Below are 17,326 nucleotides of genomic sequence, written 5' to 3'. Positions count from 1 at the left end.
AACAAAAGAACTCTAAGGATGGTAGAAAACACGACGTCTACAATGCACCAAACAGTACTTTTAAATGTCCCGCCCATTTTCGTACTCATATAGCGATTCTCGGACACTACGGGTACCGGGAAAGTAAACTTTGGTGTCCGGTCTACAACAGGGGGCAGAACATACCTTAAAAAGGTCTGGAATGGGGTAGAAGTTTAAAGGTCCCAGCAGCCGCCCTCTCCCTCCCCGTCCCCTTCCTCCCAAACCCAAGAATTCACGAAGTGACCAGAACACTACACCAACGGGACTGTCTCCGAACCCGACCACTAAAGCTACAAGTTTACAAGACATCGAGGTATTACCAGCTGATCTAATACTTTGGATGGCTACCAGACTGCCTTCTCTTTCACGCGGCTTTGGAGGAGTAAATTTCTGCCAAAACAAGAGAAATGGCTCGTAAAGACTGGAGTAAAAACATGTTAATTGTCTTGACACAAACCCGCTTCTCAAGCACACTTCAGGCTCGTCACGCAATCTATCTTCCGGCTCGGGAGAGATTTCGTGACAATCCCCTTTAAAGTGCGTTGTGTGACACTCACCTCTACTGGTGTCTCTCGTGACAATGGCTCGTCTGCTTCTGGAAGTTCAAAAACCTTAAAAGAAAAAGAAACGGAACATTGTCGCATCCGGGAGAAAGAGATTTCGCTATCAACAAAAATTCCCTCGAAGTATTCGAAGCATCTCCCCTTCGTATTAACCAATAAGCTCGCTGCTAGACGCAAGATAAATCAACAAGAGGGAGAAGGTGAAATAAAACATGTACTGCCCTTCATTTCTTCTACTCGATTTCCCTGCCACTCGTTTCTATTTCTTTCATTAAATGCTTAAGGCTTAAGGCTTACGGCTTTTTTTCTAAGCTTAAGGCGGCTGAATGGAGTTCTCCTGGATTATGGTAGTTTATGGTAGTTTAGGAGTTTCTCGAGGCTAAAGAATGTTTAAGGTAGTTCTCCACTGTTTGACTACTGTAAGTAACCGGTAAGACCGTCGAAATGCAATCATGTTTTCAGCTAGCAGTTAGCATTAGTATCTTTTTTGTTTCTTACCTCGGGGCTAGCAATCAACAGTTCAACCAAGCGAGTCTGGTGAGGCATATCCACAAGTGAAGACAAAGTGGACGCTGCTTCATTTTCGCTGCAGAATAACAATGCAGTGTAGACTTTTGAAACAAAAACAGTAGTAAAACAAAACAAAACTTTTGGATGTCCGTCGCAGTTTTCACGCTTCCCAATAAAAATGGCCGGTATCCATTTATTTAACAATTATTCCACAAGTGCGCGTCGGATATGTAAACAATAGACCATTTGGCGCGGAAATATACTTGGTATAATAGCTCATAACCCATGATGGCTAAGCCAATGAAAACTCTCGAATTGCATTATCCAATGATCCAGTTTTTAATTAAACACGAAAACACACCCCTCCTTCCCCACCCTGACAACTTTTCTACCAAAAATCCTTAAGAAAGAATATTACCCCGGTGATTACTATCGTAACTGTAGGGTATTTTACCTGGGTCTCAGTAGTGTCGGACCGAACACAATCGCCAGATTACTCCCAGGCATAGCATTCGACTCATCGTGCTCGGAAACTCGCCTCAGATGCATTATCACACGCGCCGCCGTCACTCGGTTTGCTGTCGGAAGCTGCATTACAACTTCCCGAAGCTTGCCGATAAGCTTGTCGTATTCTTCTCCGATATCTTCGTTTTCGGAAGCATCCTTGCACGTCGTGGAGTTGTTAATAAGAGCGAAGCTCTCCTGTAGGGAAATTAATCGAAGCAATCAGTTATGAACAATTTTAGGAAAAAAATTGAAATTATAAAACAGATATTATGAGTCTTACCCTAGCTATTCTGATAAACTCCGGATATAACTTGACAGTAAGAAGCGACTCCGGCAGCTGAAAACAACAAACACACTGTTGGAGAAATTTCCGTATGTGTTACTGTAACAAGCTCTTGAGGCGTGAGTGAGCCGCGCGCGAAGCCCTATCCCGCCAAACGCAAATCACGCTCCTCGTCTGTCCCGAGAATTAAATGAAACACGCCAGCCGGCAATGACAATGAGGAAGGATAGGATAGATTTTGCTTCTCACCTGTCTGAGGTACAGTTTAAGAACGGCAGCAATGACATGCGGTGGCGTGTCGGACAGATCTGCTTGGTATTCACCATTTTCAAATGACTGCGGAAGATAAAACACAGAACGTTTTTAAAATTAAGTCTGACTTGTTCAATCTATAGAACTCTCTAACAACTGGGGGGATACACGTGCAGTATATTTGTCTACACCTCTTTCCAATCCTGCATTAATGTTTAAAACCTTTTGGTCAATATAAAAACTCTTCATACTGATGAACACATTTCTTTTGATGTTAGGCATGAGAATTCAGCAGCACATCAAGAGGATATCTACAAGTAGATCATTCTCTATTTTCTTGCCAATACAGGGTAAACTTGTCACAAGGTATGTTCTCTGGTTCATTTTGCCCCTCTTTCCATAAACCCCAAACACATCGTTAGTCACTTTTACGAGTGTTCAACCAATATTTAGTACAGAACCAAATATTTTTCAAATATTACCTGACATAATTTTTCCACTCTGGATTTGACTCCAGACACTCGGTAGATTCCCTGAAAAATAAAACGCAAAACAATCTCAATTGGTGATGAGAGCTACAAGTAACTCAAATATAACACAAAGAAACAAAAGATAAATGCAACAGAAGGACCACAACAATCTCGCAAAAACATATCATATTGTGTTATGGAAACTTACTTTGACGTCAAGTCCTGCAAAGTAAGCAAAAAATTATGAGCAACTTAAATACACGTCATTAATTACTTCAAAATATGCAACTAATTAATTTCTCGTGAGTTGAGACTTTTTCAGATTTCAACTTCATTATTCTTTAAGATGAGATAAAATTATCAGAATCTTGAAGAAAATCTCGTAATAATGCCCTTAAATTTAGCAGATGACCCGCCCTGATCACTGTTGTTTACAGTGATAACGTAATTTGTTCAATGAGTTAGGGCCTCCTTGTCTACATGGGAAAAAGGTGACTCTGGTTGAAAGTGTGCGCATGCATGCCTTCAAGTTCAACAACCGTTTGTGAACATGCGTAAAGAGAGAAACCGCTACAACTAATGCTGGCTCACTTTCCAATTTCTCCCAGAGGCCTCGACTTCTTGGTGTTAATCAAAAGAACCGCGGCCTCTGAATGATAGATTGTACTATCTTCTGCCAACCCCCAGAGTGAGCCTAAGTTTCCAGCAAGTGATCCATCACTCTCATGTAAACAGGTCTCTTCTACATGAATTTATATTGAAATGTATGAAAAGTTCTCTTGTAACCCTCCCACCGGGGACAACGTTACTCCATGTCAACACGCCCTTAAGCTTACACAGCTTTAAGTTCATACCTCGTTTGTCAATTTCGTCAATACAAGATGAGATGATGTGTGGAATGTTCTCCTCTTCAGTGTTCGAGTCTTGAAGATGTCGATAAAAATCTACTCCAAACGTTGTCATACGCCGCTGAACCTTCTGTAAATACAAAAATTTAACAACGATTTACACAGTTCTTCCCAACAAATGACGATTAGAAAAAGGAATTCCTGAATTTCCACTTCTCAGCAACACTTTGCCACGTAATATAACTTCAACGAATTTCAGGGAAGGAGCGCGTGCTCCTTTCCCGAACAGCGGCTGCGCAAATTACACCAAAGTTTTTATGAGTTTACAGGCATGTCACGCTGTTGTCATGCGTTACTAGCAACTACTACGTCAATAATAACACTCTTGTTTGTTTAGGTATCCTCATTTTGCTCGTCACGCAATACTTCGCCTCCAAATAATGCCTGGCTATCCTTAAGTAGAAATAGTACGTGAAAAGCCCAACTAACGTCTGTTGTTTCGTCACGCAAAGTCTCTGACACTAACAACATCTGTGTGACAACCATGTTAGCTGTTCTATAAATACTCAAATAATCTACATGGTTCTTACATTGTATGTTCCACATTTGATATTGAGCCGTCCTAAGCATTTCTTGTGACATGTCAGACCACACACTTCACACTCTGCGCCGTTGAAGTACACATAACTGTCACATTCACGACACTTGGAAGCGGAGCGGAGTTTCTTCAACGTGTGCGTCTGCGCTGATGATGACAAGCTGGTGTTCTGGAAGGGGCCGGCTGATGAGCGATTCTTGGGAGGGCGCTTTCTCCTAGAGGCTGTGTTCACAGGACCTTGGAGAAGTAAAAATAGAAACAAGGTCAGCTTTAGAAGAGGAAGTGCGAGCAGAGGAATGGGAGAAAGGATCGAAAGACAAGGACAAGAACGAAAGGACAGGGAGGGGAAGGAAAGGTAAGGGAAGGTAAGGGAAGAAAAACATAGCATCGCATAGCAAATCAGGGAAAACTAAAGGAAAGCAAAGCAAATTAAGGACAGTAAAGCAAAGCATAGTATGGCATAGCATAGTGCAGCGAAGAATAGCATACCATAGCATTGCATAGACCAGCACAGCATAGCAACACAGGGAAAAGTAAAGTTAGGAAAGGGAAGGAAAGAAAAAGAAAGCAAAGGAAAGAGAATGTAAGCAAAGAGAGGGGAAGAAATGAGAGGAAAAGACATTCTCTTAGACAGCCATTGATTACTTGGAGGAATTTTTTCACAGGTAGAGTTCTTACTGTTTTGCAGATAACAAACCTAGTTAGTCTTGGAGATGAAGAAATTGAAAATTTTGTGTTTTTCTGTAAACGTAAAGAAGATCGTACATTAATGTAAACAGTACAATCTCACCATTTCTACTCCTCCCGTCATCTTTGTTTTCTCCGTCATCAGACGACACCAACTCAAGGGACTGTGCCCGCTGGATGTTCGCTTGTTTACGGGATGACGTGGGACTGTTTGAGGGTGATCCCGGGAGCGATCGACTTGTTGTGCTCTCGGCATCACTGTGATGTTCCTTAAGGTGGATCCACGCATTCATGGGTTGTTGTGAGCTGTTTACATTCTGTGTAGAGTGTATCTGAAGACTCTTATGACGGCGAGAGTTGAATGGAGACATCCGGGCATTTTCCTCCAAGGTTTGACTGTGCCGTGTGTCAAATATGGAGTTGTGACGTGTCGGAGTCTGCTGTCCTTTATCAGAGCTGGAATGGTTCAAAAAACAATACACGAGTCCAATCGCCAGGTTAAAATATATTTTACAGGAAAAGTTGAACAATAAAGAAAGGCTTTTTGAATAATTTTCGGTTTTTAATTTTTTCAAAATGTTTTAGCTCGTATAAATTTAAATTTTAAATTATTAAATTTCTATGGTTTCTTTTCATGATAATTTTCAGAATGCTAGCAGCTGCTCAGATCCTCGTGTTGTGGAATCCTTTTGGCGTGTCACAAACCAAATAATAAAATCACTACGGGCAATCAAATGGTCACGAGTGAAATAAGGAAATAATTTCACGCGCGTTTTGTCAACATTCTTAGAATTTAAGGCGGGAAAAATTATTTAAATTTTGACAAAATGCAGGTGGAATTATTTCTTAATTTCACGAGTATACTATATGATTACCTTTTAATAGCATGGGTGACAAATTACGCTTACAATCCTGGGTTTTTTAACTTGTTTATTGTATCGTGAAATTTCGCGCCAAAAGTTGCCATGGCAATTTTGTGATTTCACGTGTGAAATTATAAATTAACGCTGAAATTTCGGGCCAAAATTAAGGAGTAATTTGTCACCCATGACAATATTAATAATGTAAATTTAAATCGCGCTATTAAAATTTAAATTGTACAAATAGCTGGAAAATGGTTTTCCATCAAATCAACTACCTAACCTATCCACCAAAAATGGTCAAACCAAAACTAAAAGAAACCATACTTTTTGGGCAACGCGAGCGCCAGCCAGAAATTTTTCAGTTTTTGAAAGCCAAAATCTCCTTCAACATTACACCCAAAGCACTTTTACAAGCACCTTAACTGCTTGGCGTCAAATGATATCTAACACCACCATGATGCCTTCTGCACGCAAACTCGTATGCTAATGAGCCAAAAGTAAACAGTGACGTTTGCAAAGATCTCCATATGGCATGGCATGGTAAAACCTGGTTCACACTTGTGAGATAAGCACAAACGTAAGCACAAAAAAACGCTAGAGTGTGCACCACGGTGAACTGAGCACAAGCACAATCATAGGAAAAAGAAACTTGCATATTCCTTTTTCTTGTGCTTGCGCTTATGCTTATTTCGCCAGTGTTATGCTTATTTCACAAGTGGTGCTGAACTAGTGTGAAATAAGTACTTGTAACTACTAAGCATAAGAGCAAGAATTCAGCCAATCGCCATCTTGTTGCTAAGCGACGTAACGCGCGCTGCGCATGCGCATGTCACTAGTGTGAACACTTTAGTGCTTTTGTTTGCGCTTACGCTTATCTCAAAATTGTGAACCGGGTTTTAGAGCGTCAGGGAAGAAGGCTCACAAGACTCTTTCGTGTTCGTTAGAAGGTTCCAGATAGTGTATCATAATAATTATTGATTAGTTAGTTAATATTAAGTATTAATAACAATTAACAATACGTACAATCCCACAGTGTAAGGTTCAAAATAAAACACTTGTTCAACAGCTTTGGGGGAGTTGGCTTGTTGAAGACGAACGAATTCAGCAAACTGGTTTCCAGGCTCGTAATTCCTACTGCTCTCCGCGAGAGTCTGGAACTGAACAGGAGCGGGCGAGGCAAGCGCGTTCATCATTTGGAAATAGTTACACGTGACCTGAGAAGAGAATAAACAATAACTGAGTATATTACAGGAATATGACAGCTGTTAGGTCTAATAACTAAATAAGCCAATCAACTTCTTTAGATATAGTTGTGCAGCTCTTTGTCAATCATTAAGACATGTAACAAAACTCTTATTACAGTGTTCCAGATAAGTGAGGGGTCTCAGCTATCAGCTACATGACCTGACAAATTAAAATTACAGAAAATTTGTAATGATGTGGTGAGAACAATGGGAATTGACCTGCTGGAATTCCTTATTGACACCCTGCTTTGAAAACTTATCTGGAACCTTGCTCGCCACTACGCTAGGAGAATATCAACTCTTTCCCTTTAATAGCAGCAGCAGCAAAAGGCTTTTCATGTTACTTTTAAACAAGGGCAACATAATAGAAGCTAACAGAAAGGTGTCCCTTCTAGTGGGGTCTGATGGCATCTACACTATGTTGGAAGAGCAGCAATGGTTGACTCATTTACACTCAAAATGGAATGGAAAAGATTTGATTTAAAACTTACCGCCTTCATGGTCTGATCACACTGGTAAACTAGCTGACGTAATTCCACGAGGATGTTGGATTTCGTAGTTTCCAATTCTCTCTGCCTGGCATTTGCTTCCATCACCGACATCTTGTACAACTCCTCAGCCTCGTCAGCCTTTCTGAGATCACCTTCTTTCTTCTTGCTTCCACCTTCCTAATAATGCAATAATGCGAACGCATAGAGCGGATCTCACTTGAGTGTCGAAAAGTCATTGGTTTTGCGTTACTAGACCTTACTACGCTACACCATTGGCTTAAAAACCTCGCGCCACTTTTTCATCGAATCAGAAGTAAAATCAAAACCAATCGCAACTCGCTCGCACACGTTTTCCCGCGCTTTGCGTCAGCCACGTGTATTTACTTCGAGTTTTGATTGGTCCATTTGATTGTCTTTGTCTTTTTTGATTTGCTAGAGTGATTACTCTCGGTTTGGTTTTTTGACATTCAATTGAAAGAAAGAGGAACATTGACCTGAATTAGTGCGCCTGTTAATTTTATAATTTTTTCCAGCTCTGCTTAACTTGATTTAAATTTTAACTGGAATATATAAACAAAAAGGTAACCAGAATGCAGAGTTGAGATTGCAAGACCTCCAAGACCAACTGATTAGTCCCACATCCTGGTCATTGGACTGTATTAAGGACAAAACAAAGACAAACAAACCAACCCAAGAAAACAGTTAATTACAAACCTTCTCCAGTTCCTGCTGTTTTTGGATATACATAGCTTTTGCCTTCTTAAGGTTGGCCATCGCTTCATTCTTTCAATAGAGGAAATAAGAATCAGTTACGCCAGTACGCTTAGCACAAATCCATGAAAACAAAAACATGATTTGTTGTCTAATCACTGTGCAGTAAAACGAAAACAAAATAATTTCCAACTCAGTACTAGTAAGAAAACACCAGTCGTGTAGGAGGGGGGGGCATGTCTAGTTTATTGATCAGACATCAACAGCCCTAGCATAGTTTATCACAACAAACATAAACGGCCTTAGGATAGATATTATTACAACAAATGTACTAAACAAAAACACGGAAATTTTACTAACACAATTTCCAGAACGAAGGGATCAAAAACGGCGATGCCGTCGAGTGACAACTCCCAACGGACAAACTCCTTAAATATTCACTTATTAGCATGATTACGTAACCTGCATACCAAAGATTCTACATGCCGACACACAACTACCTTAGAATAACAACATGAAAAATTATATTTGGTGAGAGCATCTTACCACTTTCTTGAGGGCCTTAGCCCATGCTTCCTTGAGATCCTTTCTTATTTTCTCATGCTGGTTTCTTCTTAACGTTAAAGGCTACAAGAGAACAGAAAAGAAAAATAGAATTGTGTCATATCTCTAGTCTGCCATCCTGTACTTACACATCAGGCCCGCGTTGTTCGAAAGGTGGATAACGCTATCCACCGGATAAATCACTATCCAGTGGATAGCGTGGTTTGTTTTGTTACCACATACCCGCTGGATAGTGATTTATTCGGTGGATAGCCTTATCCAGCCTTTGAACAACTGGGGGCAGTGGTCCATCTAGTTTGATTTCCCACGCGAGGTGAGTCCTAAAAAGGAACTGTTGTTGTTGTTGACTGACATTTCAACAATATGATCATGGCTCTTTCAAGAATCAAGTGGAAAGTGTACAATATTGATGAACAAACACTTCACACTTGATGCTGATGATGACTTCTGCTCAGTTTGCCAAAACATACCTTCACCAGGAGCCTAGGTGAGGTACATGTAAATCCCAAAATGGACTGTTATTGGTGACAAACACTTTTTGGTGCTTTTCTATCTTAGTAAACTTTTATCTTCAGGTTTCCTTCAATTTAAACGTAATTTTGTACGTGGCCAAAGTAACTTCTACTCAGGATTTCAAAATATCAGTCACCAACAAGAGTTCTCCTCCAAAGCACCTCCACCCAGAGGATTACGCGACGAAGGATCCTACGAAAACTACCACCAAGGGAAAAGATATCCATGCATTACAAAAATGTTAAATTTGCTAAAAAGCCAAAGTTACAGACCTCCATAAACCTGCTTGACATGAGGTTTGCATAGGTTTTGTTGGCATTATCAGCATAATCAATATCCTGCAGAAAGAGAGATACAAGATGGCTGATGAGTAAAGTTTTGTTTTAGTATTGTCATCTTATATCATTATTATCGCATGCAAAAACTCACGCAGTATTCTGCTAGTTTCCATGTTTACTGTTACTTACGAGAAACTTAATTTCCAACTGAAGTGAATAAAATTTCAAATGTATTTTACCTGATCAAGGGCTGTTACAAAAATAGACTGAAATGGCAGGTAGTTCTGAAAAAGACAAGCAAGATTACAAATCTGTATAAATTCATCAGAAAAGAAATTTGTGTAGAGTAGTACAGAGCTTCAATGTTACCCAAGGCCACTGATGGCATACCTTTTCCAAGTAATGACCAGCATACAGTGCCAGTGAACCACTTTGCATGTATGAAATATATAACTTTTTTTCTAGAACCTCTTTACCGTAAACCCTTTGAAGCAGGGGATTCATCAACGTCTACAACAGGAGGGCATATAGTTTTCACAGCCAGACAAAACGTTTTGAACTGAACTTCTTTATAAGAAGAACGTTCCTCTAGATGGTCAAACCAGGCGGGCAAAATCATCCTCACGGCCGGTCAATTTGCCTGGGCCTGAGAAAGGAGGGAGGAGAGAGAAGGGGAATACTGGCCTGTGCAATGTCCTTACACTAGAGTCTGATGGATTATACTGGCATAATTTCAAGCATAAAGTCTCATCTACACGAGCAATTTTTATGTCACAAATATGTTTGATTGTGTACACGGCACAGCAAATATTCTTCAGCAGTTCAAAGTTTAGTGCGCCAGTAATGACTTTGGACAGCACAGATACACAGAAACAAGGCGAGGCTGCGTAGTTGCCCCCAAAAACGTGGCACTTACAAACATATTTGCCACATTTTAGGCGATGAGTCATCTACACAAGCAATTTTTCGTATGTGACAACTTTCATTTGTCACATGAAAGCTAACATGCCAGCCTTTCAGCAAATGTATTTGTCACACAAAAATTGGCCAATTTTCCTCATCTACACGAACAAAGAAAAATTGTCGCAAAAATTGTCACATAAAAACTGCTCATGTAGACAAGGCTTAATACTGGTATCTAGATCATCGGGCATAATGCTAGCTTAACACTCAATTTTTTTAGCATAATCCGGTGCTGTATTGCTGTTTTGAAAACTTGTTTACTAATTGTTCCAGCCAACACAAGCTAGATATGTAAAATAAAGATGATAATAGTGCAAGCATTTTAGGTACAGATTTGGAACTGTAAGACAGCCCTTAGGGATTTGTGCCCAGTGAACTCTGGCATACATTGTAGTTGAAGACCTGGTTGCCAGTAACAATACCAATAATAGAAAAGACTGTGTAGGAATGTATGTATAATACATGTAGGTAGAGGGGAAAAAATTCCATTTTTGTCCAGCAAAATTAGGAGCGTATTACTTCCAGCCAAGAATAATTTTGAGCATAATATCTTGGTTTCATGGGTGATGGCAAAAAGAATAATACTCAATTTTACAAGCATGATCCATCAGACCTTACTAAGCACTTAGCTTTGACAGTTGCTAACAAATTAGTAATATACAGTGATAGTACAATGGTGCAGTATTTGCCAATTTAAACAAGTATGAACTTTAGAAAGGATTGAGACAAATATGGGTTATTGACCAAGCATGAGGTCAAGGTGACTGGCTATTGGCCAAGTTCTTTTAATGCATGTTTATGTTAAACCGAGATGCAGACAAGGTCAATAAACTAACAAAAAAAGAACGATAGCCAGCCATCTTGACTGAACAAGCTTGGTCAATCAAGAATTTATTATATAGCTTTGGGGAAAATTTTTCTGGCAGGACAAAGTGGGTAGTCCCAAGAAGGCAACATATCGCCATCTTGCTCGGTCAGGTAGCAAATCACAGCTCAGGATTTGGTTTATCTTGCACGCTCATACAGCTAGCCATATAGTGAGAACAAATCTCACCTCTTCAGTGATCGCTGCTCTTGTTGTTTGAGCTAGTTTTGCAAGTTTGGCTGTGTATTCCAACTCTGTAAAACAAGCATTAAATGGCATTAGTTCAAATGGACTAAACACACTGCCTTACTGGTAACTCTCACTTTGCTCTGTGGTTTAAGAAACAATCCACACTCAAGCCATGGATGGTCCTTAGAAAATTGCCTTATCAAGCAACTTAAATTGCTTAACCTCACCTAAATGTGCTCTTTTGTCCACATAAGTTTCTATGTCTTTGGAGTATTTGGCCCAAATCTTAGTTCTCTGTTGAAATAAAAATAAATATTCATGGCATTAGATCTAAGGATAAAGAAAAATTGAATACAATGCAAATACTGGCTTTTTACTGTGAGAAGATCAACTGTACATAACTCACAGGCATAACTTACAATAAACTTACATGTACCAGTGGTACATGTAGATGACTGCAACAGCCCTACTGTCCAAGCAATGGTCAAGAAACTCCCTATTCAATGGAAGAAAATTTCTGTGTGTATACCTTGCTTTTTCCAAGGTATGATCACAGTCTGGCGCCCCGTGCAAAATTTGCTCAACAATAGAAATACTATGTCGCTTGATGAGCTCTCAATAACCCAACTAAATTCTCATCAGGTTTTATAAAACACATCTTCTCTGTGTGCTAATTTGAAAGTCAATAAATAACAGTATTTTACTTCCTAACCTGCATAGCAATGTCCACACCATGTTCAAGTTGTATTAATGCTCTGTCCAGCTCATCTGCCTTTTCTGCAGAAGTGTCCACTAAAATCAGGACACAAAAATAAGTAAACAGTTACAATAAGACTGTTCTTACAAACTGAAGAGATGCCTATGATCTGATTTGACTTTCAGGGTTTGCCTTTAATACAGGTAGAAAATATAACCAAGAACTACCATGTTTGAATAAAGTTGACTTCACCTTGTTGCGTCACATCACTTCTCTTTGCTTTGCAGGACAGGGGACTTACAATTGTACAAAAATAAATCACTCTTTAGGAGATAATCACACATGTTGTATAAGCACATAGAATTAAATTTGGTGCTTTCACCCTGAACTGGATTTTTGTACCTACAAACGAGGCTGTGACAAAAAACTGCATTAAGCCAATTATCCAATAGGTACTTTAGCTTATTTACAGTTTCTGTAGCATGAAGAAACTAAGAGTATTTCTACTACAATACTGGGTGGGAAGCCTGCTCTCATAGGGTTACCCTCCAGGATTAAATTCTCTAGTACCCATTAATACTCTTGCATGTGAGAGTAAAGTCTCTTGCTCAAAACCACAGTGTTGTGACCCAGGGCCTGAACCTGGATGACTCAAATAATCCAGTCCAGTCCTGTAATAATAACTCTAGACATCACACCTTCCAACCTAAGCAGAGGTTTCGTTACCATTTACAGCAGGATGGCAACTGGTTTTCACAGGCAAGCAGAACTTTTTTAGCTGAACTTCTTTATAGCAAAAACTTTTGAATAGATGATCAAAACAGGTAGGCGAAACTGTCCTCACAGCCGGTCAATATGCCCGGTGCCCAGTCCTTAGCGAAACCACTACCTAAGCTGTGGAAGGAAGGGTATTTTGGTTTCAAGCTAGTATACCTGATTCCTTCTTTTCTTTTCTCTCATCTTTGTCTTCAAGAAAATCCTGGTCGTCCTCATTGTCTTCCTCGTAACCTCTATCATCAACATCTTCATCATCCTCATCCCCAAAGTCTTCCAGCGACTGCCGCAGCAAACAAAACAAACGGTCAGTCAAGAAGACAAAAAGAAACCATCTAGAATTTTGCAGGTAACTTCAAAACTGTTTAACACAACAACAACTCTATAAAATTGGCAGCTACCCAGTTTCCAGTAAGTGTTTAAAATTGAGGATTTAAAATAATTCCAAGCCACTTCCAGTGGCAGTTTGATCACTCAATATGTGGACACCAGACAAAAATGTTGCGATATATTACAAAGTATAGGTTAAAATAGAATAAACTAATGAGTAGTTTTATTGGAGTACTTTTCTTAATAACTTCTCTTAATCATAATTTTATAGACTTTGGGTGACGTTTTAATTCTGAAGTGGAAAACAAGTATAGAAAAGAACAAGTATAAGATCCATCAACAATGTGGATGCCAATTTCATAACACATGTTACAATAACATAAATATTACTGATAAATATTGCATTATTACAGTAAGATAAAAGTTGTCTTGAATTCAATGTGACACTATTTTTGAATAAAAATTATCTAAGAGAAACTTTTCACCTGAAAGAAAATAACCTAATATCTAAGGTTGTTATATACGAACGAGCGTTACGGATATGAATATTGCATTACTTAACAATTCTTGGTTTATCTCCCATAAATAATCAGTAACTTATGCCTACAGTCTGGGTTTGAACACAATTACACATCAAAATCGTTTGACCTGTTTTCCCCTCATCCAGAGCCAAGAATTACCACATAACTTTTCCATTTAGTTTTCCCTTTTCTAATAAGCATTGCTGTTCATTTTCCATTAGTTTCAGCCTTTATGTAGCATCACAAATTGCTGTAATTTTCAGTTTGTATCACATGCTTTTAAGGATTAAAAATCAAACAAATGTCATGAGCAAAAGTTCTGCACGTCCTAGTTGATCACTGCAAACTCCAGTACATACTTCTGTGTCAGGAATGTTACAATGTTTGGAAGAAAAATAACTAATTACAGTCTAAGCGTGATATACTTGTGCTATTACCACAAGAGGATATCTTGATAATATAACAAAATGAAATAACTGTCTGAAATGTCAACAAGTTATTGCACGCCAAAATAAACAAACTAATTGAGGATTTTATGTAGGTCCCCATGTTAACAAAGTTATCACAGCCACTTGATATGTGCTAATGTACTTTGTTTATATGCCCTTCAAGACTGGTTAATTTCCATTGTTATTTTGTTTCATGATAAGGGAATGCCCTCCATAGTCATAACTCAACCTTTATGAAACAAACTTTGTATCGTCCTTCTAATCTTAAACATTTTGTACCTTGTACCCACTCTATAATCAATCTGTTCGAGAAAAAAATACATGTAGCAACAGAACATGTGTAGAAGCATGCACTGAAATTGTACTGCACTGTCTGTTGACAGGATATTGAGATTGCAGACTCAGTTTGACATTGAATGACAAGCTCCAATTACAAAACTGAAAGACTCCTTTCTTAGCACTACAAGCCATATATTAGCTACATATTCATAAGAGCTAACAAACATATGAACACCCTGTACACAGGACCAGGGGCAAAAACATATGCTAGGGGTTTAAAAAAATGCGAAATGAAAGCAAGTGTACTGCACTGACTAGGTTATGTTCAATTTGGTGATTACCTGAAGTCCCGCAAACAAAATTGCATTTGCCATTCTGAAGGAATCTTTGAACGGTTCCGCAATAAAAGGGTACTTATCCATCTCTGTCTCTGTACTCATTTAGCGACAAAACATCAAATGCAAGTTATTTTAACTTATATTTTTTAGGATGGCAAAACAGCGCTATTATATTTTTTAGGATGGCGAAACAGCACTCTAGCATTAAGGCGTATTGAGTAATATAAACCTTACTTTCAAGAGAAAGGTCAAGAGGTAGAGATCAAACAAATCCAAAGATTCCACAAATATTTTTACAAACCTGCTTGTTAGTCATAACATGAAACATAGTCCCGACATCATTTTGTCAACATAGTCTACAAGTACGTATTTAAACTAACATGACTTTTGAAAGAAGCGGTACATGAAAGCCACACCATAAGGTCAAAAATATTATTTGGAAGATCAGTAAGTGTACAGTAAAGTGACAACACATTTGTAGGTTTGCTGCTATACCACATTAGCTTGGAATGACTTCTACAGGTAAGCTGGAAACTTGTACATTTCATAAACACTTCCTAGATCAAGACATAGCGTCTTGTGTCTAGAGAGATCTAAATGGAGGGAAGGCCAACTGTAACAAGTGCTTTTACAAGCAAAAATGCAATTGCAAATTTTTATCATTGTTTGGGATTAAAGAAATGTGTTACACTTTGTAGTTTCATGTCGGAGTGCATTTTTGAAGTGATTTGAAACAAAGATCATAAGTGTCATGCAGTCCTACTTAAATACAGTTCCTAGTTAGACATTTTGCCAAACTCTACTCAAATAAAAAGCTGCCCTGAATTCTATAGGTAAGCTGGAAAATTGGAAGCAGCAAGTAAGGAAATCTCCCTTAACTATTATATGTATATGTACGTGGACATGAAGCTATGAAGCTTTTCATCCCTAATCATTCATAAAAATTTGTCACCAGAACTGAGGGGTGTTTTTGTCATCAGCAAACCAACTTTCGTAGCCCTGCACAGACAGTGCAGCTTACAAAATAAATAGATAAACAAATTAATGAAGTCATACTATGGTTAAATATACACTGAATATCAAGATTTAAAATCACAGGAAGCTTTGGCGCCACATTATCATCTCATTTATTTCGAGTCACACAGCTATTAATATCAACTGGCAATAGATCAGGTTTATGACTGACCTTTCAAATTGTTTTGCCAAATACTATAGCAAAAAAATAAATAGACACAGATACACAATTTTATGTTAATAAACCACAAAGGATGCTGTGTACAGGTGAAATGAAACACTTAAGATGCGTTAGTAGCTAAAGTTCCGCAGGAAATGAAAGGATAAGGAGTATTCTAAACTGGTCACGACGTAGAGGGCAGATTGCATGTGTGAATGTCTACAAAACAATGAAAACTCCTAAGATTAAAATCAGAGAGTGCAGTTCAGAACACACACAAACAATGATAACATTTCAAGCAGTTTACTTACAATGTAGCTGATAGTCCTGGGTGAAAGACACTGAAGACGGGGTTTTCTTCTCAGAAATGACATTAAAGTATTTCTATCATGTGGGTCAATGTCAAAAGAATCTCCCAAAATTAGCACCATTTGGACTGTTCTTTTCCACTTGAAGTCATTGGCAATTTTTAGATAACTAATGCACCAAACTGTACCAGTTCATGTTGCACAGTAGCTCAGAGCTTAGCAAACATGTGCACAAAAAATCACTCTAGAGTCGCCATTACAAATACCCAGAAATATGTAAATTCTTTTGTGGGCTGTACGAAATATGAAATCTATGAACAAACCACATGAAATCCTACACCCTTCAAATCTGATCAGCTGACACTACAGCTTAAGCTTTATTTCATGTTTGAGACCACAATGCCAACAGCTTGCAACACAATGACATGACACTTCTAAATGGAATTTGACAAGAATGTAGTCATGAAAATAATCTCTTTTTAACGTGGTAATGACTTTACACCTTTCTCCTTTTCAAATGATACAGTGCAGGAGTAGGAAATAAATATGACTTCATATGGTTGAAATGATACATCGCATTTCTGTAAAGTGAACTGATCAATGCCTTTTTCCCAACAGGAAAGCTTAAAATAATATCAAAATATAGAATTTCATTTCTTAAATTCTCTGGAATGCAAAAGACATCCCTGGAGTAATCTATCCCTAGGAGATTGGCTCGCAGATAAGTCTTATCACAAAATTCAATGGCTTCTAAATCTTGTTTTCAAAACAACAAAGTTTACAACTGTTTTGGTGAGAAAAAAAACTGTGAAAACATTTATTTGCAATATACATTCCAACCAAATGATTGAAATCAGGTCCTGAAAGACTACTACTAAAAGTTAAGCAGTTTGCACATCCCAATGAAGCGAGCAGGACAGATTGGATAGTCAGTCACTCTGCCAGTCTCTGAATTTTTCGGTGGGGTACTTGTCAGAATTTTATATAGAGGGGTGTGTAATACTGTATATAGGCCTGAATTTCAAATTCTGTTCCT

The 17,326-nt window shown here is 38.5% G+C and overlaps 1 protein-coding gene across 5 annotated transcripts in view; it reads right to left on the bottom strand.

Moving 5' to 3' along the window:
- LOC110055647 (uncharacterized) overlaps positions 1-17,326 on the bottom strand; it is a 38,095-nt gene that overhangs the window by 6,140 nt on the left and 14,629 nt on the right. For 4 of the 5 annotated variants that reach the window (XM_089286165.1, XM_089286166.1, XM_089286168.1 and 1 more), the window contains 21 exons: positions 13,051-13,174; positions 12,133-12,212; positions 11,648-11,714; positions 11,421-11,485; positions 9,643-9,687; positions 9,398-9,463; positions 8,595-8,675; positions 8,052-8,120; positions 7,338-7,514; positions 6,626-6,816; positions 4,843-5,195; positions 4,045-4,289; positions 3,461-3,584; positions 2,815-2,828; positions 2,619-2,669; positions 2,134-2,220; positions 1,882-1,938; positions 1,549-1,796; positions 1,083-1,170; positions 579-632; positions 342-411 (listed from right to left, as the gene is read on the bottom strand). In XM_089286165.1, coding sequence (XP_089142291.1) covers positions 342-411; positions 579-632; positions 1,083-1,170; positions 1,549-1,796; positions 1,882-1,938; positions 2,134-2,220; positions 2,619-2,669; positions 2,815-2,828; positions 3,461-3,584; positions 4,045-4,289; positions 4,843-5,195; positions 6,626-6,816; positions 7,338-7,514; positions 8,052-8,120; positions 8,595-8,675; positions 9,398-9,463; positions 9,643-9,687; positions 11,421-11,485; positions 11,648-11,714; positions 12,133-12,212; positions 13,051-13,174 — 2,356 coding nt within the window. Of the gene's footprint in view, positions 1-341; positions 412-578; positions 633-1,082; positions 1,171-1,548; positions 1,797-1,881; positions 1,939-2,133; positions 2,221-2,618; positions 2,670-2,814; positions 2,829-3,460; positions 3,585-4,044; positions 4,290-4,842; positions 5,196-6,625; positions 6,817-7,337; positions 7,515-8,051; positions 8,121-8,594; positions 8,676-9,397; positions 9,464-9,642; positions 9,688-11,420; positions 11,486-11,647; positions 11,715-12,132; positions 12,213-13,050; positions 13,175-16,293; positions 16,660-17,326 lie in introns of those variants that run through there. The other variant, XM_020762024.2, reaches the window with a different exon arrangement.

This window comes from Orbicella faveolata, unplaced genomic scaffold (genome assembly GCF_042242905.1).
Source record: "Orbicella faveolata isolate gen_17 unplaced genomic scaffold, um_ofav_v1 contig_14, whole genome shotgun sequence".
Taxonomy (NCBI): Eukaryota; Metazoa; Cnidaria; class Anthozoa; order Scleractinia; family Merulinidae; genus Orbicella; species Orbicella faveolata.
Note: the sequence above shows the minus strand (reverse complement) of the source record. Positions and strands in the feature narration are given on the sequence as shown.